Genomic DNA, 26427 nt, shown 5'->3' with positions numbered 1-26427 from the left:
GGTACAGTTTCAGAAAGCCAGTGCAAGTCTGTGATGGAGCTAAGACCACCGGGAAATCATCACTTCCAGTGTGGGAAGGAACCTTAAACATCACCTAGTCTGAAACTTTCACTTTATAGCTGAGGACACCTAGGTCCAGAGTGGGTACTCAATTACCGCTTAGCAGATATGGGGCTAAGAAAGAGGTCTCCTGGGCTCTCATGCGTTGCAAAATTGGAGCTTATGTGTCTTCCAAACCCAGTTGAAGTGCATAATGATATTAGAGTAAAACGTGTAAAACACTTTACAGCCTTTTTCCGCTTAAAAAAAATAAACTCTACACTGTAACTCAAAGAACTCTGGAGAGATGTTTGCCATAGAGGGTACTTTACACAAAATAGAACAATCTGATCACGTAAAACATCTCCAATTTATGTTTTTAAATAGTCAGATAAAACAGAACATCAAGTCACAGAATACATATATTTACATTAATTCAAATGTCTAAAGTACAATACAATGGGATCTATTTAATAGTTCATATAATTTAAGATTTACATACACACGAGCATATTAAACATACATTAGTGTGCTAGAACAAAGGCTTAAGAAGTTACTCAGACATTTTGGTGTTGACACCTACATATTTACGGCAAATAATGATGACTTGAAACTCTCAGTAAGAGCTTTTGTACAAGGATAAGAAATGTACAGAATGGAAAGAAGACAGTCAAACAAGTGTACCTTTATTGCACTATTTCTCCAACAGCATATGGGATGTGGCATTACCCAGTAAATGTTTTCAGTGTAGTCTGTCTGCTCTGGTCTGAAATGACGAAATTAGCTGAATTATCCCCAAATCTAACTTGACTTTGTGCTTTACAAATAATTGCTGCTTGGTTCTTCCTTTTACATCTTTTTAAAGTGAAATGGGACACTAATCCTTTTCTTTAACTCAACTTTGGTCCTAATAAATTAGTAGAGTCTCTTTTTAAAGTACACTAATACGTGAAATTTATTTTTTCTGTCAAGAATCCTGAATGGAAGGACACTGTCAGTCATATCAATCACCTCCAGGCCAGCTTTGAAATTGCCAGTGGTGCTAAAGACTAAGATATTGTTAACTAGAACTTAAACTTTGGAAAACAACTCCATCTTTCTCTGGCACGTTGAGCAACCTAAGTGCTGTTATCACATTTCCTATCAACCATTTAAAGAGACCATTTGGTTGTCTTTCAAAAAACAAAACACAATTTCTGTCCTGCTGTTTATTTTGCAGACCACACACACAGTTAAACATGGAGAGACTGAATTATTACACCATACAAATATAGGCACAAAATTAAGTGGACGCCACAAAGGGTGTGTCTGAAAACACTGAATTGACTGAATCCGAGTCGGATTTCACCCTGGTGGACTTTAAGATGCCCTCAGCTATAACCGTTTCACTGGCAAAGAGCCTGACTTTCCCGTTCTGCCCTGCTGCAGTATCCTTCAGTGGCTCCAAAAACACCACTCTTTTACTGGCACCTGCCTTCCGTTCATCAGCCAGGGCGTCGCTAGCGGGGCCGGGATTGAGTATAGATGAATGGGCACTGCTTTGGTTGAGCATATTTTTTTGCCTCTTGGGTCTACACTTGCAGGGACACGGCGTCAGATAGAGGTACAAAAGTACCAAAACAATACTGGCCACGCAGGCTGCAAGAGTGGTAAAAGCTGTGTTGAATGCCTCGTGGGCATGGGATCTGTTTACAGTGAAATTGCTCACATTAATTGTGACATCCACAGTTTCATTCAACAGGCGTTGCCTATTCATTGCAATACAGGAATACACTCCGGCGTCCTCAAAACGAGGACTTTCTATAACCAGACTTCCATTGGGAAACACGTGAAAGTTTTCCATCTCTCTATCCGGCTGCAGCAGGCTGTTATCTGGACCCACCCATATGAAATCTGTATTTGCATTACCGGTCTTGCTGTCACAGTGGACAATCAGCCTCTCCCCCACTTGAGCCTCATGAATAAGGCCAAGCGCACGGAAGGAACCATTGACGATACTGTCAGAGCAATTCAAAAAGCCATCTTGGAGCAGAAGCATTTGATGGGAGTGCCTAGAGTCAGACCACAGGCGACAGGTATAATCGTTCTTAAAATCCATCACCGAGCTAAAGCGTCTACGATACCAGAAGATCAGCAAGGAGTAAAGGGAACAGTCACAGACAAATGGGTTTCCATGAAGGTAGATGCCTCTCAGCTGTTTGCCTGGCACTAAATTTATATGATGCATTGGCAGGGAGGGGATCCTGTTATAAGAAACATCTAGAAACATCAGTTCTGGTAGCTTGAACCTTCCAACATACAAATCCATGGGAAACTGCGTGAGAAAGTTTCCACTTAAGTAGAGTTTTTGCAATTGGGAGAGCCCTCCAAACGCAGAAGGATCGAGATAGGAAATGCGATTGTTGAAAAGCAGGAGCACTTCCAGAACCTTCAACTCTTGGAATACTGCGCTCTTCACGGTCTTCAGCTTATTGGATGATAAGTCTAGACACTTCAAATTTGGAGTTGTGGAAAAACTGCCCGTGGAAATGCTGGTGATGTTGTTATGACGAATGATTAGGGTGTTCAGCTTGACGAACGACACTGGAATCCACTCAGAATCCAGAAGCCCGATTCTGTTATAACTCAGATCCAGTCTCTTAATCAGTCTGAAAAGATTCCCAGGCACCTTGGAGAGGTTTTTGTTGGTGCAGCTCACGATGTCAGTGGCACAGATGCACGCGGTGGGGCACAGCCCGGAGGCGCCGCGGCTCACAGTCACCGTGATCACCAACAAACACAGCAGTTCCCTGCAGCCCCGTCTGACAACTCCAGGCAGGGCGGGCAGTGTGTGTAAACGTAAAGACATTATGGTCGCCTCTAAGTCTCTTCCAGGCGCCTTTTCCACCAGCTCAGCCTCCCACCAGTGAACCTGGTAAACAATCAATATTTAAAGAGGGGTAAAAAAGCAAAGTTAACTACCACCAGCTAACCCTTAAAGTCATACCTTGCTTTCTTTCCAATAACTTTTGAAATGGAGGTTTTATTTCACACTGGGGAGCCTATGTTGCCTTTTTACTGTTAAACGCAATATTTCCTGGGTTATTCCTGCTTACAGGCATTTACAGTCACATTCTATCAATACAACCGTCTCAACATCAGAAACTCAATATATTTTTGTAAGGTGCATCCTGCGTTGTTTTTTTTAAACTCCCTCCAACAGACACAAAAATACACAAAAGCATCCTATAAACAATTAAACGGAAATACTTAGCAAGCCACTCGTCCAGAAAGCAACTCACTGAGCTGGGAAGCCTCACAGGCTCCGGGAATAGGCCGCCGACGGTGGTGTCTTCTGAAGGTCTGTGCGTCTGTCTGTCTCCGTCTGTCACTCTTGCATCTGCCGAGTTCCTTTCCCTCTTGCTCCCGGCGGGCGGCAGCCTCTCGCTGGCTCTCAACTTCGGAGAGTTTCAAGAAGCCGCGGCGGCAGCAGTAACCCCGGGCGCAGGGAACGTCTCCGCCGGCTCCAGCTGGTTCTCCCGGGCTCTCTTCATTGCCCGGCTGAAGGTACCGCCTCGGCGCTCTGGCCGTCGTGCGCTCGCGCGCGGGGCGCCCCGCTCCCGGAGCCGGGTCCGAGGGGCGGGGGCGCGGGCAGCCGGCCAGCCCCGGCCCCGCCTCTCCGCGCTCCGGAGGCTACAGGACCCGGGGTTCCCGCGCGCCGCCGGCCGGGTTTTATCCCCGCGCGCCCGGGGTCGGCAGCGGGGCCGGGAGACCGGTCCCGCCCCTGCGCGTCCTCCCTGCGGCGGGAACCAGCTCCGAGGCTGCGGGCGGGAGCGGGCTGGGCGCGTGGCGGGGGGCGCGCGGTGCACGGAGCGGGCGGCGGCGCAGCCAATTGGAGCGGCGGCCGGCGCCCCCCTCACTCCCACCCGCGGCGCCGCCGCTGCCTCCCGCCTTCCTCCTCCAGCTCCTCTCGGAACCCGGGAGATCGGTGTTGCGGGCGGGGCGGGGGTCCACACCGAGGCCGGGGCTGGCAGCCCCCGGGATGACGACGCACTCAGAACAGGGGCATGGTGGGGTGGGGGGAGGTTAAAGGGGACACGCCCAGCCGCGGACGCAGAGGTCGCACTCTTGAAGACCCACTTCGTCACGGCCGCTCAGGTCGCGTCTCTCTCCCACCCAGTCCACTGAGCTCCCCGACCTCTTTCAGCTTTCTTTGAGTGAGATCCGAGGGGGCTTCCACGGCGCTAAGTGCACTTGGTTTTAAAGGTTTACAAAATAAACAGAAGCAGCCTTCCGTCTCCGCCTACATTTGGGGGCCGGAGGTCAGGGGAAGGGGAATCGGCCACGTTCCCTCCGCGGCAACAGGCATCTCTCCTGGGGGAAGGAACCGGGAAGGCGCAGCGAGGACACTCCGCACCCCTCTGGGAAAGTTCTATCTCCTTCCTAACTCTGGAGGCGGCATCAGGGATGGTGCCCAGCTCGCGAAGGAGCAGCAGGAAAGGAGGCTTGCAGCCGACCTTCCGCCTGGAAAGCAAAGATAAGGGTATTAAGCTTAAAAAAAAAAAATCCCAGAGCCAGACTTTGTGTGTGTGTGTGTGTGTGTGTGTGTGAGAGAGAGAGAGAGTGAGTGTATGTGTGTGTGTGTGTGGCAAATGTGCTTGCGCCGGACAGGGACTGATCCGAGACGGGAAGGGGTGTCCGCGCCGACATTCTTCAGGAGGTTCTGCATCCCGTCCGTAGAGGCGGGGCGGGCGCCCAACTCAAGCGTGCTTTGGTCCAGCAGGCTGGGAGGTGCAAGCCCGGGCAGACAAGGCCAGGCACAAATGAGATGGAGGGTGTGGGGCTGATGAGCTTTTCGATTAAAAATCCATTTTGTTTAATTCCGAGATCAGTTTTAACGATGGGGTTTGACTGAGCCAAATGACCCATTTGTCCATTATATCCGGATTAAAAGAAATAAATTACTGCCCTGGCATGAGATACTAACCAAAACAGAGGGCATAGGAAGACTGAAAGGCAGGGCAAATTGAGAAAACAGTGGGGGCAGGGCACATAACTTGTAATATTACTTAAAAAATAAAAACAATTTCAGAGACAACCAACTCCGTCCCCCTCATACACACGCCTGAGCATCCTTGGATTTAGTGCTAGTTGGTCTCTGCGTTGTTCCTGAACGGATTCACGTGGTAGCACAGATCTGTTAGGTCAGTGACCAGTTTAAATAGAATTGTGTGCATTGTTAGCCTGTTTGTGGAATAGATCTGGAATAGCACTGGTAAATCAAGATTTTTCAGGTGAGAGCAGCTTGATTCAGATTAGTTTCAGTTTCATGAAAACCCGAATTTTATCATAAGAAGACTACAGCCTGAAATGCTTCGTGAAAGCATTCCTCACTGTGAGCTCCCAAGGGAGAGGCAGAGGTTAAGATTTTCTAAAGTTAGGCCCCTCTTCCTGAGGTTCTCAAAAGAAACTTGGTCTCTAGGCCTTCATTTTTACAGTTAGAATGATTGACACAGAGAAATAGAACTAAAATCACTCAGAGGAACACCCTTTAAGTGGCTAATAAATGACCAGGTATTTGCAGTAACTTACTAAGTAACTAACATCCTTTCCAAAGGAAACCATGAAGGTGGCAGAAGGACCTGTATTTAATACAAAAATAGTCTAAGGAGAGAAGTGACTTTCAAAAATGGAAACAGAAGGTTATGTTATGATAGCTCCAGGCTTATCACAGAAACATTATGCAAAGATTACACAGCATAAATAAACCACATGCACTCAGAAATCCACAGACTAGTTTATTTATCTATTTGAAGACATGATTTTTGGGATTCTGCACACTTGTTAAGGGGAAAAGACTTGTGAAAGGAGTGGGTTTATCTGGCTTGGAGAGGAGAAAGCTAAGAGTTGACCTTAATAATGGTATAAGGTATGGCCTTATTTTGTGGAGGATAACTTTTTATCTTTTTAGCATCCTTTTACCTTCTTCTACCAGGTCTACTCTTCCCACTAGAAGGTAAATTCCACAAGGACAGAAATTTTATGTCTTGCACACTGCTCTCTTCTTCGCTTTTACAACCCTGCTTGACACTTCGCTTGGCATTTAATAAATTTTTGACAAATGAACTGATGAATGGGGAACCTATTCTAGGCTTACCCCCCTGAGTCTGCTGGTTGCCATTCTGCTCTCTGTGTACTTCAAAAAGCTTGCCTGAAAGAAAAGAGGGAGAAAGGGGAGCCCTGCAAACGTTATTTGAGCACTGGATCCAGTAGTGCCTGAAGGCCATTGCACACATGTGCTTCCTTTTAAATTACATTCTCCACCCCATCCTTCTTTTTTTTGCTTCACTTATTTTGAGTTGTGTTTATGCCACTTGTGAGTGAAAGAGTCCTCGTACATATAATGATGGTAATAATAAATATGTATTGGGCTATGATTATGTATGTGCCAGATACTGAACTCTGTGTTTTACACATATTATTTCATTTACTGCTCATCCTAACCCTGTGACATTACATAATCCTATCACCCAGATGGTAAACAACTGTGTTCCAAATTATTTGAAAATGAAGTGAGACGAAATTAGCCTGAGGCTCCATTTGAAGGATTTAGATTAAACAGAAGAGAGTCATTTCTGACAGGGTGGTTCCAGCCTGGAATGGGTTGCCAAGACAGATGGTTGAATTGCCTTCTCAGGCGTTTAAATAGGACAGATAGATATTCCTCCAGTCTTTTCAACATGGCACAATCTATTGGTACTTTTGACCACTCAATAATGACTCCAATGCATAGCAGAAAGTAGATTGACGTGTGACATGGTTCCGAATCCAGTGTGCTGAGGCAGGTGTGGTGGTGTGAGTGTTTGAAAGTGACTCCTGCCTGGGGGCAGGGATTTGAGTAGATGAAATCTCAGGGCTTCCTCTGGCCCTGTGATTTCCAGAATTTCTCAGGTTGTAATCAAAGACTTAAGAAATTAGAGATATGAGACAAGAAATTGTTACAGCACTAATTTGATGATTGGGAGTCATTTTTACTAATAATGAGCACTTGAGTAGCACTTTATATTCCATGTGGAGCTTCCACATTCTGTGTCTCATTTGATTCCAGGATACACATCCTATAATCAGGTGTAGTTGGGACGCCAGCAGATATGTAACGTTGCTTCTTTTTTTCACCTGGGGGCATATGGAGTGTTCTTCAGGGACAGTTCACTGGGATCTCTAAGTCTGATTGTTGCACACAGGAGCTTTTTCTTGAGGTCTCCTCACTCTGGGGTTTTTACAATGTGACTGGAGCCTTGGGAAACATACAGGAAACACACACCTTTGCCCACCAGCCTTGAAAGTGCCCTCCACTGCTGCCACAGCCTGTTCTTTCCACGTTTGTAAATTGCCCAGGACTTGTGGTAGAACCAGATCTCTTCTGGTGGAACCAGATCGCGGTATGGAGACTGGGGCTCAAAGCCCTGTGCTCTCTGAACTCCACGAGCCATGTGTCAATTTGTGGCTTCGTTCTCTGGAAGCTAGCTGCCTTGGCTACAAAGTGGGGGGCAGGCATGCAAGTAAGTACCCACATGTCCTCCTTAGGGAAAGCCCACAATGGGGCAGCTCTTTAAGCAATCCCTGCTCATCCACCTGCTGTGTCTCCTGTCTGCATGGACACAGGCTAGATAAGTTCTTTTGTTTTGTTTTGTTTTTAATTTCATTGAGATAAAATTCTCATAAACAAAATTCACCTTTTTGACCATTTTAAAGTGTACTATTCGATGATTTTAGTATACTCACAATATTGTACAACCATCACCACTGTCTAATTCTGGAATAATTTCATCACCCCCAAAAGAAGCCCTGTACCATTAAGCAGTCACTCCCACTCTCCCTCCTCTCAGCCCTTGGCAACCACTAATCTACTTTCTGTCACCATGGATTTGCTTATTCTGGACATTTCATATAAATGGAATCATACGATATGTGGCTATTTGTGTCTGGCTTCTTTCACTTAGCATAATGTTTTCAAGGTTTGGATGGGCTTTTTGGCTAGGGGTTGTAGAACCAGTTGGGGTCATCCCTTTGAAAGTCTTGCATAGTTGGTTTAGCTGCACTTGAGCTTAGAATGTGGGGTATCTGCCCCCTATCATCAGCCTTGGGACACAAAGTCCCATTTACCCATAGTCTTCAATTATAAAAGTATGAAACCCCTGTGTTTTTAAAGAAATCTAACAGTTTTATGAGCTAAGGAGAGCTAAGTTCTTGTCTTGGCCAAAAACGCTTTAATCTCTCCATAAACCCCAAGAGTCAATTAAGGATATGACAATCAATGATTTCTTAAGTTCTTTTCAACTTCAAAAAAATTAATCTGATTTTTTGATAACAACGTGCCTGCTGTTACCCAGGCTCCAGAACACGGACTGTTAGAACAAAGGTACTAACCGGTTACAGTAGGTCTGGGTCTAATTCCCCCAGCTGGGTCAGTTCTCACGGCATTGAGCAGACACAAGCTTCTCCTCCCTCTCCCCAGTGATGGTGTCAGTCTCACTGCTGCTTCAGGAAAGGTAACTTCGGGCAAGTTCTCTGTAGTTGAGATATTGCTTTGATCTATTAAGTCTTTGATTATGATGGAATATCACACATTCATTGCAGCATCATTTCTAACAGAAAATGAGGGTACATTCTTACTGTGCAACAAGGATGTGGGTGAATAAATTTGTGTACCTCTATCTGGAGTCATACTATATTGTCATTAAAAATAATGTGGCAGAGAAATATCTGGTGACATACCAAAAAATTACAAAATGGTACGATTCCAATTTCTGTAAAAGAAAATAAGTGTTTATGAATTATGTGTATGTATAGATCATCTGAGTGTATAACTGTGTCGTAACAGTGGTTTTTAAAAATTTTCTTCTTTCCTTATCTGCATTTTCTATTTTTCTACAGTGCTTTTGTGATAAGAAAAAGCACAATGAGAACTTATGATTGTTTAAAGTTACCTGTGAACAACTCATGTGCATCAATGTTTCTGCTTTATTGTGATTCCTACTTAATATTCAGTGACTCTAGTTTCAGAGAGCAGAACCCTCTTCTGGCTTCTCAGGCAGGAATTGACTGATTTCCCCTGATTTAAGGTACTGTCCTGTCTTAGCACTACTGTCATTTATTTGGCAAGTGTTTCCTGAGCATCTACTGTCTGCCAGGTACTGTTCTTTAGTCTGAGAATTACAGCAATACATAAATGCTGTGATAGCCACACAGGCCTGACTAGAACGAGATACACACTAGTCACTCACGCATTTCTTCTTGGCCAGTTGTCCGCATTCCCAGGGCTGGGATTCAACATCCTTGGTTGGAGTCAACTCCCAACAGCTGTGAATCCTTCTCTCCCACAGCACATTCTGAGACCAGCCTTTGTGAAGATGGCATGATCCTTTGATCCCACAGAGCCGTGTGTTTTTCAATGAGGAAAAAAAAGCAAAAATAACAACTAAAAACATTTTTTCTCAATCCTAAAAGTACTATGTGCTCATTGTAGAAAAAACAATGGGCAAAAACATTGTAGAAAGAACAAGGGGCAGGCCTGGTGGTGTAATGGTTAAGACCGCGCACTCCGCTTCGGTGGCCCAGGGTTTGTAGGTTCAGATCCCAGGCATGGACCTACACACCGCTTATCAAGCCATGCTGTGGCAGGCGTCCCACTATAAAGTAGAGGAAGATGGGCACAGATGTTAGCCCAGGGCTGACCTTCCTCAGCAAAGAAAAAGGAGGTTTGGCAACAGATGTTAGCTGAGGGCTAATCTTCCTCAAAAAAAAAAAAAAGAAAAGAAAAAGTGGAAGATACAAAAAAAAAAGGAAAGAATCAGAGCATGCCATTCATTCATAATCTTACTGGTAAATTACATTTCTGCTCAAAGAATGACTTCATTGTAGCGAACCTGAGCAGGCTGCAAAAGGATGATTTTCTCTTGTCATAATTATGTAATGAGAGAAACAAATAGACCTGTGTTTCTTTTTTTTTTTAATACTCTGAAATTCTCAGCCTTAGGAAGGAAATAAGCAGATGAAGGTTTGCTTTATAAAATCCAGTGTGTCAAAACCATGCTGCTAGCATTATGGTCCCTTCTTGCAATTTTGGTCATAAATGGTAAGTGCTCTAATTTTCATTTTGCTCATTATCAGTCTGAAGAGAATCATCTAATTGAATTCCTAAATGCTGTTATATCCCTCAAAACTGGGGACTTTTAGCTCTCTGATAAATAGGGATAATGTTTAACAAACCCAGTTTGGAGAACTATAAGAAGTGCTCAGACTCCGGTTTTATGTCCTTAAAAAAATATGACTTCCTGTAGCAGTAATTAGTTTATCATACCTCTGCAAAGGTCATGTCTGATTATTCAAAGAAATATCTGATTTGAAGCAATCATTACTTGCTGGCCAACATTAACACAAAATAAGGTAAAATAAAATTGAGAGAGAACATAATAAACTCTGTCTATTATACAGCCAGCACTATTGCAAAACTTATTCAATTATTTTCAGCATATACAAGGCCCTCTGTTGTCGGTGCTCCATGGACAATTTGCTCTGGAACTCTGACCTTTCTTTTTGTGATAGTCAAAAGAAACATCACATCCATGTAGAGGAAGGCAGAAGGACCTCTGGGAAGATCCAAGACACTGGGCTTGATAATAAGACCCAACATTTATTGCATTCTCACTGTATACCAGGCTTCTTATTTAATTCTTACAAGGGCCCTAAGAGATGGCCATTAACATCCCCATCTTCCAGTGAGGGCAGTGGGGCTTAGTTTGTTTATGTAACTTGCCCAAGATTAGTAGTAGAACCAGATCTCTTACCCAAGTCTGTCTCACTCTGATCTCTCGCTTAACCATTCACTCTAATTCTTCCCATTAGGGAGTAGAAGGGTCAGCCATAATTTAAATTCCATTCAGCAAATATTGTTAGTCCTGGCTGCACTCCCAGAGTCATGATATGGTTTGCTTTCCTCTAGGAATTTGTAGTGTTATTAGAAATAATTATAGGATATAAGACAGTATAAAATTCAGTTTCAAATTGGATATAACCAAGAGCCAAAATATTTGCAACAGAAAGTATGTACTTTGGACATTGAAAATTTGAATACAAGCAGAAATTTAGGTCTTACTCATTTCTTGTTGACTAAGTTTCTGACTCAACAAAGTGAAATGTATGCAAATAAGAATATACTTTGGGAGAAACCATTTGAATGGTCAGTGAGGCAAATTATCTCTTAGAATAAAGCAATGATAACATAAACCCTATGGCTCATTTTATCTATAGCATTCACAATGAAGAATTATAAGCAAGGAAAGTAGCTCTCTCTCCTGGCACATACAAAGAGTCTGAACCATCCTCTAATTATATGCCAAATGGCAATGTGTTACAAAAAAGAAGTAAGATGTGGTAAAATGGAGCATTGAATAAAGTATCAAATCCCTGGATTCTGGAGCCAGAACTTCCATTTATTAACTGTATGATCCTAGATAAGCGATCTGGTCTTTCAGACTCTCAACTTCCCCATTTGGGAAATGGAAATGCAGTACCAATACATGCACTGTTTGATTTCACAAGGTTGACTGAGACGAGGCATGTGAAAAGAGCTTGGGGACCCATAAAGCTGTAAAAGAGCATTACAGTGAGTCCCGATGGTGTGCCATTTATCCTTATTGCCCTTGTGCCTTGGACAGGATCTGACACAGCACAGATGTTTAACAAATGTTTGTTGAACCTAATGGAACCGAAGCTAGGTTTATGTACAGAATAAACAGAGCTGGAGAGGTGTCTCACCCAATCATGTTTGTACTAATTACGTGGCTCCCCCGAGCCCAGCTGTACCTTGTTTGGAGGCCCTGCTGTTGGCTCAGCCCTGCCAGACGGGAATGAGAGACCAGTCTGCATGCCTGGGCTTCTCAAAGCCCCTGGGGACTTGAAGCAGTCATGTTGTGGGGAACATCTTGGGTGGAAGCCTTTAGTTAGGAGTGATGATTGGCAATCTGGACACACACTGGATAGAACCCGGAGAGGTTTTGAACTACAGGGAAAAGCGAAATAAGAAAAAATAATAATAATCACTCTCTCCGGAGAGCAGTTTCGACGTGCTGCTACTTGCCTCTTGCGTTGTGATAGAAATACCTGGTAGGAAACCAAGGAAGGTTTCCTTGGAAGCTGTTGTGTAGAAGAGGTCAGGCACAAACCTGAACAAGTTGCTGGAGGGTGAGTCTACTCATTGACATTCCTACTTTACAGAAACAGCAGGATGATGGAAAACATGCTAGGGTGACAGTTGTCCACATTTATCTCAGAGGAGAATGTTACATTTACATATTTATATTTATTGAAACTGTTGGACATCTGAATTCCTCTTTTCTAAACCCCATTTGTTGGGAAGGCACTGAGAACCTTGGTTCTATTTTCATAAGCAGAATGTGCACCCACCCAATGAGTATCAAAATGTGTTTGTTTGTTTGTTTGTTTGTAGAGTGTGTCTAGGGGAAAGCTGGATGATGGGCTCTCCACACAGGGCCACCTTGATAACATCAACATATCCCAGCTTGGCAAGTCCAGAAACTTGATATTTTGATGTCCCAGAGATAATTTGATGTGTTGAAGAATGATTTGTAATAAAAACCAAAAGAATACCTACCTATAAATTTAAAGCGAAAATCAAGTGGATCAGAACTTGATATCAGCCTAATCATTTTCTCTGCCTGTAAGAAAGCTTTAGGAAGTCAAGTTTATAATCATAAATATGTGTGGTGAGTGTGAAATAAGAGAAGAGTAGTTAGTTTGATGAGTTTAATGTTTAGTGGTATCAAGCTATTGTAGCATGACAAATACATTGCCACAACAGAGTATGTCTGCCAATAAGACCACATATTCAGGTTGGCCGAATATGGCACCATCATCCCTGGGGAGAAGGCATCAAGCAGTTAATCAGTGAAATCTTAAGTTACACAAGAAATGCAATGGCATCATGATTCTGCCCCAATCAGAAAATTACTCTTTCTATTAAATATAATCTCTCCCACTTCCTTCATCAGTACAATAACTGAGTGTGCAAAGGCAGAACAACATCATAAATAAGGTAGAATAATGATCATGTGGAAGAGAGGCAGATGGACAAAGACACAGAACTGTTATCAGAAAGTCGTGCAGCTACCTGGAGAGAAAAGCCAGTCTCCAGAAATAAGTCCTGAGAAACAGGCATTTTGCAGCACCTCAGCAAAACGTAATGATAAATATGTGTATTGAAAGTAGACTGAATAATTGTATAAGCAGAAATTGAGTTCTGTCCAACCATTCTGATGGGGAAAAAAAAAAGTTCCAGCAAAGACAGTCATGAGACAAGAATCATTTAGCATGTACAAAGAGGGTTAGCAGAATGAGGACAACATCTCTCAAATCGAGGAACAGAGCATTTACCAGCACCCAGAGGTCCCGTTTTTCCTTCCAGTCACTAACTTCCCCACTGTAACCATGCTCCTAACTTCTAACAATATAGATTAGCTCTGCCTCTTTTTATACAGTAGTTCCCCCTTATCCTTGAGGGATACATTCCAAGACCTCCCAGCAGATGCCTGAAACCACAGATAGTACTGAACCCTATATATGCTCTGTTTTTTCCTGTATATACACACCTATGATAAAGTTTAATTTATAAATTAGACAAGTAAGAGATTAAGCAACAATAATTAATAATTAAATAGAGCAATTATAACTATATATTTTAACAAAAGTTACATGAATGTGGTCTCTCTCTCTCTCTCAAAATATCTTATTGTATTGTAGTCACCCTTCTTCTTGTAATGATGTGAGATGATACAACGCCTAGTGATGAGATGAAATGAGGTGAATGATGTAGGCATTGTGATGTAGCGTTGACCTTCTGATATGTCAGAAGGAGGATCATCCAGCCATGACGATGTCGCTAGTTGGATCTATGCCAATCCAACAAAGGGATGATTCGTGTCTTGGGTGGGACAGAGCAGGATGACACGAGATTTCATCACACTACTCAGAATGGCTCGTAATTTAAAACTTATGAATTATTTCTGGAATTTTTCACTTAATATTTTTGGACCACAGTTGACCTGCAGTAACTGAAACTTAGGAAAGTGAAAACTTGGATTGGGGGGACTACTGTATTTTTTATAAATGAAATATATACTCTGTGTATCTTGCTTCTATTGTTCAACTGTATGCTTGAGAGATTCATCCATATTTTTGTGTGTAGTTGTAGATCTTTCTCACTGCTATATAGTATTCCATTGTGTAACTATATCACAAGTTATTTAACCATTTTATTGTTGACAGGCATTTGGGTAGTTTCCAGTTTTCGTCTATAACAAGCACTGTTGCCATGAACATTCTAATACATGTCTTTTGATAAGCATATGTACACATTTCCATTGGGTATATACCTAGGAACATATTTGCTGGGGCGCAGGTTACGCACATATTCAACTTTAGTAGTAATTTCCAGTTTACCAAAATAGTTGTACCACTTTATTCTCCCACAAGCAATATATGAGAATTCCTATTTCCCCACATCTTTGTCAGCACTTATTATTTTCCATCTTAACCATTTTGATGGGTAGGTAGTGGTATTTCCTTGTGCCTTTAATTTACGTTTCCCTGATGACTAATGAACTTAGGCAACTTTTCATATGTTTATTGGTCATTTACATATCCTCTTTTATGAGTCTTCTGCCCATTTTGTTGTTAAGCTATCCATCTTTTTCTTATTGATTTGTAGGAGTTCTTTATATATTCTAGATTTTGTGTTTTTTATCATATATATTATGGGTATGTGTAAATATATATTTAATGTAAGCATAAATATATATATTTAATGTAATTATAAATATATATATTTTTAGTATTTTATCCTACCCTGTGGGTTGCTGTTTTATTCATTTTTGGTGACCAGAAGTTCTTAGTTTTAATATAGTCAAGTTTGTCACATTTTTTTCTTTTATGTTTGTTCTTTTTTATTTTTTATTTTAAAAAGTAACAGCTACTCCAAGGTCATAAAGATGTTTTCCTCCAGAAGATTTATTATTTTACCTTTCAAGTTATTTCTCCAATCTATCTTGCTATGGTCTGAATGTTTGTATCTCCCCAAAATTCATATGTTGAAATCCTAACCCCCAAGTTATGGTATTAGGAAATGGGCATTTGGGAGATGATTAGGCTCCAGAGAGATCCCTTATCCCCTTCCGCCATGTGAGAACATGCAGCAAAAAGATGCCATCTGTGAATGAGGAAGTAGGCCCTCACCAGACACTAACGTTTATGGTATTTTTGTTATAGCAGCCCAAATGGACTAAGACATCTGGAATTGATTCTTGAGTGTAGTGTGAGGTAGAAGTCAATGTACATTTTTTTCCATATGGCTATGCAATTGACCCAGCATGATTTATTGAAAAGACCATCCTTTTCCCCACTGCATTGCATGGTGACTTTTGTCATAAATCATGTGATCACATATGTGTGTTTGTTCCATTGGACAGTTATCTGTTCTTGTACTAGTACCACACAGTTTTGGTTATCATGTCTTTATAGTAATAGTTCCTGATGTCTCATAGTGTAAGTCCTCCATATTTGTTCTTCTTCAAGAATGCCTTGGCTATTCTTGGCCTTTTGCATTTCCTTATGAATTTTAGAATTGACTTGTAAATTTCTGGGAAAAAAAACCCCACAGCTTGGATTTTGTTTGAGAGTGCATAGAAGTATGTGTTAATTTGGAGAGAACTGACATCTTTACAATATTGAGTCATCCAATCCATAATAATATGTATACTTCCATTTATTTGGCTCTCCTTTATTTTTCTCAATGATATTTTGTAATTTTCGGTTAGAGGTCTTACACATCTTTAATTAGATTTATTTTTAGGTATTTGAGTTTTTGGATGCTATTTTAAATATGTTTTGCTTTCTATTTGTTTATTGCCAGTATATACAAATATGACTCATGTCATAGTCAGCTCGGGCTGCTATAACAAAATACTGTAAACTGGGTGGCTTACAGGCAATAGAAATTTATATCTCACAGTTCTGGAGGCTGGGAAGTCCAAGATCAAGGTGCTGGCAGATTTGCTGTCCATTGAGGGCCCTCTTCCTCATTCATAGACAGTGGCTTTTGCTGTGTTCTCACATACTGGAAGGGATGAGGGAACTCACTGGAGCCTCTTTTATAAGAGCACTAATCCCATTCATGAGGGCTTTGCCCCATGAATCACCTCCCAAAGACCCCATCTCCTAGAAGCATCACCTTGGGGGTTAGGATTTCAAAATACGAGTTTTGGAAGGGACACAAACATTCAATCTATAGCAACTAATTTTAGTACTTTGACTTTATATCTAGTGTCCTTATATTCTCTTATTAATTCTAAGACTTTGTCTATAGATTCTTTAGAAATTTTCTATGTGCACAACCTTATTGTCTGGAAATGACTGTTTTATTTCTTCCTTTTCAATCTCCGTGACTTTTATTGTTTCTCCTGCCTTTTGCACTGGCTAGACCGCCAGGTACAATGTTGAATAGAAGTGGTTACAGTGGACGTTCTTGACTCAGTCCCAATACGAAGGGGAAGTTTTCAATATTCTACATTGAGAATGATGTTTGCTGTAGTATTTTGTAGATATTCTTCATCACGTTAAGGAAGTTCTATTCTTAGTTGGCTAAAAATTTTCATCACGAATGTTGAATTTATCAAATACTTTTTCTCCATTTGAGATCATGTGATTTTACTTATTTTTCTGTGAATGTGGTAAACTGAGTTTATGATTTGTTTTTTAATTTTTTGTTTATTGCAGTAACATTGGATTATAACATTTTATAAATTTCAGGTCTACATCATTATACTTCTATTTCTGCATGGATTACATCACGTTCTCATGTTCACCACCTATACTAATTATAATCCATCACCACACACATGTGCCTAATTATCCCTTTCGCCCTCCTTCCTCCCGCCTTCTCCTCTGGTAACCACCAAGCCAATCTCTGTCTCTATGTGTTTGTTTGTTGTTATTATCTACTACATAATGAGTGAGATCATATGGTATTTGACCTTCTCTCTCTGACTTATTTCACTTTGCATAATACCCTCAATGTCCATCCATGTTGTCACAAATGGCTGGATTTCATCGTTTCTTATGGCTGAGTAGTATTCCATTGTGTATATATACCACATCTTTATCCATTCGTCCCTTGATGGGCACTTAGTTTGCTTCCAAGTCTTGGTTATTGTGAATAATGCTGCAGTAAACACAGGGGTGCATGTAGCTTTATGCGTTGGTGTTTTAAAGTTCTTTGGATAAATACCCAGCAGTGGCATAGCTAGATCATATGGTAGTTCTACCCTTAATTTTTTGAGGAATCTCCATACTGTTTTCCATAGTGGCTGCACCAGTTTGCACTCCCACCAGCAGTGTATGAGAGTTCCCTTCTCGCCATATCCTCTCCAACACGTGTTTCCTGTCTTGTTAATTATAGCCATTCTGACGGGCATGAGGTGATATCTCATTGTAGTGTTGATTTCCATTTCCTTATAGTTAATGATGTTGAACATCTTTTCATGTGCCTGTTGGCCATCTGTATATCTTCTTTGGAGAAATGTCTGTTCAGGTCTTTTGTCCATTTTTAAATTGGGTTGTTAGTTTTTTTGTTGTTGAGATGCATGAGTTCTTCATATATTTTGGAGATTAACCCCTTATCAGATGTATGGTTTGCAAATATCTTCTCCCAATTGTTAGGTTGTGTTTTCGTTTTGTTGATGGTTTCCTTTGCTGTGCAAAAGCTTTTTAGTTTGATGTAGTCCCATTTGTATATTTCTTCTATCCTTTCCCTTGCCGGGTCAGACATGGTGCTTGAAAATATGTTGCTAAGACCGATGTCAAAGAGTGTACTGCCTATATTTGCTTCTAGAAGTTTCATAGTTTCAGGTCTTACATTCAAGTCTTTAATCCATTTGGAGTTAATTTTTGTGTATGGTGTAAGGTAATGGTTTACTTTCATTTGTTTGCATGTGGCTGTCCAGTTTTCCCAACACCATTTGTTGAAGAGGGTTTTATGATTTTTGACTGTTAAACCATGCTTGCACACCGAGACTAAACTGCACTCAGTTTACTGTACCACTAGATTTGATTTCCTAATATTTTTTTAAGAATTTTTTAATAATGTTTATGAGAAAGGTGGGTTTGCAATTTTCTTTCTCAGAATGCTTCAGAGCTTTTTCTCGTGTTTTTTTTAAATTTTTATTTATTTATTTATTTTTTTCCCCAAAGCCCCAGTAGATAGTTGTATGTCATAGCTGCACATCCTTCTAGTTGCTGTATGTGGGACGCGGCCTCAGCATGGCCGGAGAAGCGGTGCGTCAGTGCGCGCCTGGGATCCGAACCCGGGCTGCCAGCAGTGGAGCGCACGCACTTAACCGCTAAGCCACGGGGCCGGCCCATGCTTCAGAGTTTTTAAATCAAGTTTATGCTGTTTTCACTTTTTAAAAAGTCTAGGAAGCTCTTCTTTTGCTTCTACCTTCTTGAAGAATTATATAAGAAAGAAGTTATTTTTCCTTAAATGTTTGGAAGAATTCATTGATAAGCTGTCTGGTCCTGGGCTTTTTTTGGGGAAAAGATTTTTAAATAATGGGTTCAAATTTTTAATATGTACAGAACTATTCATATTTTCTATTTATTCTTCCATCAGCTTTGGTAAGTGGTGTTTTTCAAAGAATTTGTGCATTTCATCCAAAATGTCAAATATATCGGCATAAAGTTGTTTTTAGAATACTTTTGTTGTGCAATCTATAGTGATATTCTCTCTTTCATTGCTGTTGTTGCTAATTTGTGTCTTTTCTACTTTTTAAAAATCAGTCTTATTAGGATTTTATCAATTTTATAAACTTTTCAAAGAACCAACTTTTGGATGTGTTGATTTTCTCTATTATATGTTCAATTTTTATTTCCTTGATTTCAGCTTTTATCTTTACCATTTATTCTTTAGGTTTGATTGCTACTCTTTTTCTAGCTTCTTGAGATCAACACTTAAATTGTTGATTTTTAGACTTTTTTCTTTACTAACGTGCATTTAAGGCAATATATTGTCTTCTAAGCATCATTTTAGTTTTTTCGCATAAGCTTTGAAATGTATTTTTAGGTTATTTAGTTTAAAATATTTTCTGAATTGTGTTTTTTTTTTTTTCTTTAACCCATGGATTATTTAGAGTGCCTTATTTAATTTCTAGGCAGTTGGGTTTTTTCTATTTTCATTATTGATCTCTATCTCAATCCCATCATGGTCAGAGAAGATATTCTGAAATATTTCAATATTTTGAAATTGTTGAGACTTTCTTTATATTACAATATATTGATTTTAATAAATGTTTCACATACACTTGAAATGAATATGAGTTGGTCCTTAGTGCAATTTTACATGCATGGCAATCAGATCAGGTTTGTTAATTGTGCTGTTAATATCTTCTATGTCCTGACTGACTTTCTTATTTAGGGCTTGTTCTACCAGCTACTAAGAAAGATATGTTAATGCCTCCCTCTGTGATTGTTGACTTGTACATTTATCTTTTTTTTGTTAAATTTATTTTGAAGCAATGCTATTGGGTGCATAGAGATTTAAGACTATAATATCTTCTTACTGGATTGACCCATTTATAATTATGAATTTGTCTCTAATAATATTTCTTGCCTTAAAGTTCACATTGCTTGATATTGTAATAGCTACACAAGCTTTTTCACTGTTATTGGTGTTTGCATGGTATATTTGTCTTTCCTTCCACATTAAACATTTCTTCATCATTATATTTAAAGCATATAGTTGGGTTTATTTTTTATCTAATCTGACAATCATAGTCTTTTACTTCAAATTTAATTCTTTTATATTCAGTGTAATCACTGACATAATTGGGTTTCTAGCTACCATCTTAATTTCCATTTTCTATTAGGCTCTTCTCTTTTATATTCCTTTTTTCTTTTTGTTTTCTGTTCCTTTGTTTCTCCTTTTTTGTTTCTTTCAGATTATTCAAAAGTTTTTTATTATTCAATATTTTTATTCTAATAACTTGCAAATTATACATTATTTTATTATTCTGATAGTAGTGATCCTAGAGATTACAACATATATCCTTGACTTATTACAGAATTAGACAAATAGTTATTTTTACCACTCCTCTGATACTATAAGACCCTTAAACCTTTTAAACTATTTACCCCTCCTGATTTTTGTGTTCTTCTCGCCTTATATTTTAATTCTACATAGGTTGTATACTACAAAGGGCATTACAATTATTGTTTTGTACAGTCAATAGTAATTTTTAAATGCCCATATATTTACCCTTTCCAATGTTTTCTATTCCTTCCTGCATTTTTTGGAAAATAAACTTGGAACACAGCCACCATGTAAGTTAAGTATGCTACCTTAAAATATATTTGAGATGGAATTTTGATTAAATAATCACCAAAAATGGATTGGAACTTTGTGTAAGACAACTTCAGTATTGAGGTCAGGTAATAAATTGATTTTTCAATAAAGCATTGAATATACTCAGTCAAATTCAAACACTTACTGAATGGTAGTTTGCTGTTTTCAAAGAGGATTAACAGTCAGCCTCAGTTGATCCCATTAATAACTTGATGGATAAGCCAAAAAGACAAAGAAGTAGAGATCATAGGAGAAAAAGGACTTGTCCACATTTACTCACCTTACATGGAACTCAAGTCCCCTTATGCCTAGGTCGATCCTCTGACTATCTGTATCTACTAAAATAAGTCATATGTCTACACAGATTAAATGTGCCTAAAGAAAACAGTCCCTCGGAATACGCATTTTAATTACAACTTCTTAAATGATCATCCTCTTGCTTATCACTAGATTTTTAAAAATCAAAACGTGCATAAACATCTGCCTGTAGCAAACATGGTAAGTTTCCTCAGACCTGGAAGCTCACATTAAAGCACACATCAGTGGGAAAGGGAAAGTGAGGCTGGTAATATTCTGTTTATCTTAGTCTTTCTGCTTTGCTTTTCTTTCCAGGCACTGGACTGAACTTAGTTTTCAGAGCCAGAAATAATCGTTTATGTATCTAAATTTATTAATACTCTGCTTTTAGAGATTTTTAGGTACAATAGATTCCAGGAGTATTTTGGAAACTTCTCACCAGTGAAATCTAGCTTGTATTCCATGGAAAGCCAAAAAACACATACCCCAAAGAGCTACTAATAAAATAAACTTTTGGAGTATGTAAGACTCTTCTACTTATCTAGCACAAGGCAGAGTAGCTGCTTACTAAGGTTAATGGAATGAGTGAATGAATAAATGAAAAGTACCTCAGTATCTAGCTCTATCTCATCAGTTTACTCGAAGATTCTCTTAACCCCATTCGCAGTGATGGCTGTGCCCCCATTGGAGCAACAATTTACTTTCTGTTAAATTTGTAGTAGAGGGAGAAAAAGGATGGAGAATCAGAAACCAAATTTTTTTTGTGCTCCAAACACTATCTGACTTGGTTTTGTGCCATAGCAAACAGGGTCTCACCCCCTTCCAAGTAAGGCTTGCCCACGCCACACTGTGGAGAGAAAACATTCGGTTTGGGGTAGTAGTTGATGTGCTTTGGGACATTTGTGCCTCCTTCCCAGTTCCTATCTCTGAGAATTCCTGCTGTTCGGTCTCTGCTGTAAAGGACAGACTGAAGTGGCCCAGACCCCACCTCATGTCCACCTCACCCCATTCTGAATTGACCAGGAACAGACTCCTGGACAACAGCAATAAGACTCTCTCAAGAATTTGAGCCAAATTACAGAAACTACAATCAGTGATTGTGGACTACCCCTGAGAGCTCATGTCCATTCGGGGCTGAGGCTGAGGTTGGCACCATTGCTCGCCAAAGCCACGTACAACCAATGTGATTGACAGCGAAATCATAAGTAATCAGAGGAAGCCAAACTCTATAGGGAGAAAAAATTAGACATGCTTAAAAAAGCAAGGAGAAGAGTCAAAAGAGAAAGAGTCAAAACACAAAAGAAAGAATCAGAGTCAGAGAACAGAGATGGACCGACTTGAGTTTCTGACTTTCTAGTTCCAGCTTTGATCGCATGAAGTCCAGCTGGACTTTGTTTCCTGCTTCTGGATGTCTGTTAAGATTGCTGGGTTTATCTTTACAGTTAATTCCTCTTTTTAATTTGAGCTAATTCCAGTGAGATTTGACTCCTAGCAACCAACAGTCTCTGACGAATGGGTTTCGCCTTCCCCCTCAGGCACCCAGGGCTTTGGTGTGGCCCTTCTCTCTCCTGTGAGGAAAGAAAGTGACCTGAAAAACTTGCACACTAGAAAACACTTGGTGTGCTGACTTTTCCAGAAACATTCTAAAAAAGTACTGCAGTGAGAAGCCAACATTAGACACTAAAGAATAACAATGCAGGATACCATTTTGGCGTCAGTTGGAGTATATTTTAGAATGAGTCTTCCCAGAGCACCTTCCGTTATCTCAGTAGCTGACCACTTACTCTGCCTAAAAGGACTACTTATCATTACGCAGAAACCTTACCCTATCCCCCCACACTCCATACACACACCATAGAAACTCTTCTATCGAATTATAAGTGCCTTGAAAATAGGGATTATTATGCCTCCACCATCTTTGCACACTTAGCACCTTAGTACAGTGTCTGACTACCGATGAGTAGAATGGCTCTGTCAATTTTTTGGTTTTCTGTGCTTCAGTTTCCACTTTAATAAAATGAGATTCTTCCCGTGACTGAAATCTTATTCTAAGACTCATTGACCTTTTTCTTATTATTTATCTTTTGATAAATGGCATTCATTTGAATGTAACATGTAATTTGAACAAATATTCTTTCTCCACCTCGCGTGAATATTTTGAGAATGTTGGGGCCTGATATTCAGATATCATCTTTTCAGAAACCCTCCTTTTCCCTTTACCACTCCTTCTGGACTTCCACTTATCCTCGGACTTCTGTGAGCTCTGCTAGAATTGTTTGAAGAGCATGAGGAAGACAGGAAAGCAGTATTAGCCTTTACTTAGCCCAGGAAAAGAGGATCTAGAGGTAGTCCAGTCACATTCATAAAGTCGTGATTAAAGGAGCCAATACAGGTGATCGAAAGGGACTTTCTGAGCCAGCACAACCTCCCATTCCATCTGGGCATTCCCAGTATCGGCCTGCAAATCCACAGGCTCCCATCCATTCCATGCCAGTCATAAAGCTGACTTTCTGATGAAGACGCAGCAGACATATGGCACATTTGCATCGATGGAGGTATAGGTGTATAAACCTAGGGGCTCCAAAGCACTACACCATGCCAAATTTGACGATTTCCTTGGAAAGAGGGCCATTCTCAGAAATTTAATCTAAGGCCAATAAGGGAATATTAATAGAAAATCTTGAATTCAGGGCTCTTCATAAATACTGTTTTAGAAAAATTATTTTCATGCGTAAAGGACTGCTTTTTCTGACAGACTACCATTAACATTTTATTTCCCTTTTCTATGTTATTAAAGGCAAGAGTAATATTCAGAACACTCAAAAGTCATTGGAAATAAAAGAAAATCATGTTTTGAGCATGTTTGGTTCTCTAGCGTATTATCTACTTGTCTTTTCTGGTACAATAGTACAATTTATTTTCTAAACATTCCAATTTTTACAGAATGAGTCATTGTTAATGTAGAAACCAGCTGAATCATCCATCCATCAATCAATATATTTGTTTTCCTTTTTCTTCTGTATGTTTATCATTATACTGAAAAAGATATCAGGAATTCTTTCATTTAAAGTACTTCTCCCCTTCAGTTGTTTTGTTTGGTTCACAAGTAATACGGTAAAGCTACCATTAACTTTGTGTTCGTTCAGATTCCTGTTCATGATATTGAGTCAGAAACTTGTGTTACATGCAATCCTCCAGTATCTCAAATCTGATGCCATCCATACAGGAGATAAACAGAGAGTCTAGAAAGGGTAGGTTAGAAAGCAAATTCTTTCTGGCCCTGAGAAAGACCAATCAGACTTTGGATTCTGGTGATAAATCTGTAAGAGTTGACTTAAGAAGTTATTTGATCATCTTGTTTCAACAAATCTGAAGAATCTGGTTTATCTCAAGTTAAATATAATCACCCAGGATATTGAGTGCATTTTAATATATTAATTTGTTGGGTACAGCTTTTATTATTTGTTCCAGATGGTTTCAAAGAAAAGAAATGTAGATAGGAAGGAATACAATATTACTTGGAACCAAACTATGATTTCAGCGGGGAAAACACTGGCCCAGGAGTTAAGAGAACTGAATGCTGGTATCACCAATGAGTTCAATGGCCCTGTCCATTTTTTGGCTTTCTTGTGCCTCAATTTCCCCTTCAGTAAAATGAGATTCTTCCTGGGACTGAAATCTTATTCTAAGACTCATTGACCTTTTTCTTATTATTTATCTTTTGAACCAAACTTGTGGCACTAAATCTTCCCAATTATTATGCATTTATGCACCGTTCAGTAGCCATCATGTATCAAATGCAATAATTATTATTAGCTACCTTAATATTTCTCATTCTATATCAATGGAGAAAACTATAAATTAAAAAGAAGACTTGGGTTTATTATGCATTGTTTCTAAGAGAAGAAATCAGAGAAATAATTTGTCGTAGACAATAGCTTCTATTTAAACCACTATGCTCTTGACTCCCAGGTAATTCCCAAGAAACTAAATTCCTCTTACCAAATTATCTTTTTAATGTATTGTGTTATAGATTCATAACCTAGCTGCTCATTAAAACATATGGTCTACCAAAATCATATTTTAACATCATTAGCTTTTAAATATTAGAAATCATTTCCGTGCTTCGAAAAGTCTGGTGAGCATGATTATATGTGGAGATTTTCAAATAGAATATATCAGGAAATGTAAGTGGATTAAAGAGTTTTTGGGGGCCGGCCCCGTGGCTTGGTGGTTGGGTGAGCGCGCTCCACTGCTGGCGACCTGGGTTCGGATCCCGGGCTCACACCGACGCGCTGCTTCTCCGGCCATGCTGAGGCCGCGTCCCACATACAGCAACTAGAGGATGTGCAGCTATGACACACAACTATCTACTGGGGCTTTGGGGGGAAAAATAAATAAAATAAAAATCTTTAAAAAAAAAAAAAAAAAAAAAGAGTTTTTGGCACGCTTTACCATTTTTTATGCACTTTCACATCATGTCTTGGAATAATAATAATAATAATAATCAGCGCAAAGATAATAGATTATTTTATTATTCCCCCAACTCCTCCACCCAGTACTGCTTTATACAATTTTCCAATCAACACACTGCCAGTCTACAAGTAGTCTTTGCGATGTCAGGAGGGGATTCAGAGCCAATGCATTGTAGTAGTATGTTGAACCATAAAATTGCCATCATTGGTCACAAATGATTGACTCCTGGCAGTTTCTATAGCTCAAGCTAAAGAGCCATGAGTTTGAATTCCAGCCCTGAGAGTCACTTGCATGTCAGCTCAGGGCAGTTACTTACCTTCTGAGCCTTGGTTTGTGAAATGATGATACCACCTACTTTGTAGGGGTGATGTGAGGCTTAACAAAGACCTATAGAAGCACTGTGTCTGGCAATAGTAAATGTTCAAGAAATAGTTAATAATCCAATATTATTATCAATATAAGTAACTTAGGGAGTTCCTTCACTTTCTTTTTAGCAATTTCCTTATATATGGCAAAGACGACAGTTGCTCTGGTTGAGAGAAATGGAAAATGTTTGTTAGGCAAGCGTAATTTTTAAAGCCCCAATGGCTTTAAAGGCCTTCCGTTCCTGTCCTGTGTGCTCTGGTATGTCCTAGTAAGGTCACAGATAAAGCTTGACACATACTCTGTGGAGTATCTAAATAGGAAATGTACTGAAGTAAATCAAGAACAGAGTTAAAAAAAAAAAAAATCAAAGCACTGAGCAAACATTCTGAACTTTTGGCAGAGGAATTGGACTGCCTGAATCCCCATGACTCTTCGAGTTATTAATAGTGACTCGTTTTACCGTATTTTGGGCAGTTATATATTTATACATCATGCAGTGTGTGTGAAGCTTTCAAGGCTCGATGGCCTTTTGAAAAATGTGTTGCTCTAGAATAGAGCGGGGCCAGGAGGATGCCATTTTGTCATCTGTGTAGCACCTACCACACTGCAGTCATTAAATGCTAAGGAAAAGATGGGCGCTGTAGCAATGCCTGGAACGCGGCTTCCATCTGCTCTGCCAGAAGCCATGGTGCAGTCACGAGTTGCACAACAGTAGTAATTCGCAGCTATTTATGACCATTTTAATAGGAAAAGTCTAGATTAGAAGGCTGTGTTCACATGCCGTGCAGCAGAATGCTTCC

The 26427-nt window shown here is 39.9% G+C and overlaps 2 protein-coding genes across 6 annotated transcripts in view; one reads left to right on the top strand and one right to left on the bottom strand.

Moving 5' to 3' along the window:
* Positions 1–390: 390 nt before the first annotated feature.
* Positions 391–3441, bottom strand: AMIGO2 (adhesion molecule with Ig like domain 2). 2 transcript variants are annotated; one of them, XM_087442510.1, is made up of 2 exons: positions 3289–3441; positions 391–2950 (listed from the first exon to the last, which is right to left on the bottom strand). In XM_087442510.1, exon 2 carries the CDS (start codon positions 2885–2887, stop codon positions 1322–1324), a length of 1566 nt encoding a protein of 521 aa, XP_087298636.1. In that variant the 5' UTR covers positions 2888–2950; positions 3289–3441; the 3' UTR covers positions 391–1321. The 2 variants fall into 2 exon arrangements, with proteins under 2 accessions (XP_087298636.1, XP_004428984.1); XM_004428927.3 differs by having other exon boundaries at positions 3321–3441.
* A 21-nt stretch (positions 3442–3462) lies between these two features.
* The window catches only part of LOC147914749 (uncharacterized), a 50371-nt gene continuing 27406 nt past the window's right edge, over positions 3463–26427 (top strand). The window contains exon 1 of one of the 4 annotated variants that reach the window (XR_015554954.1): positions 3463–3585. Coding sequence is in view for 3 of the 4 variants with exons in the window: in XM_087442511.1 (XP_087298637.1) it covers positions 4486–4561 (76 nt within the window). In the remaining variant the exon portion in view is untranslated. Of the gene's footprint in view, positions 3586–4167; positions 4562–26427 lie in introns of those variants that run through there. The other 3 variants (XM_087442511.1, XM_087442513.1, XM_087442512.1) reach the window with 3 other exon arrangements.

The sequence above is a fragment of the Ceratotherium simum genome, chromosome 17 (assembly GCF_057802395.1).
Source record: "Ceratotherium simum simum isolate JZ-2026a chromosome 17, ASM5780239v1, whole genome shotgun sequence".
Taxonomy (NCBI): domain Eukaryota; kingdom Metazoa; phylum Chordata; class Mammalia; order Perissodactyla; family Rhinocerotidae; genus Ceratotherium; species Ceratotherium simum.
This window is presented reverse-complemented; position numbering and strand designations above follow the sequence as displayed.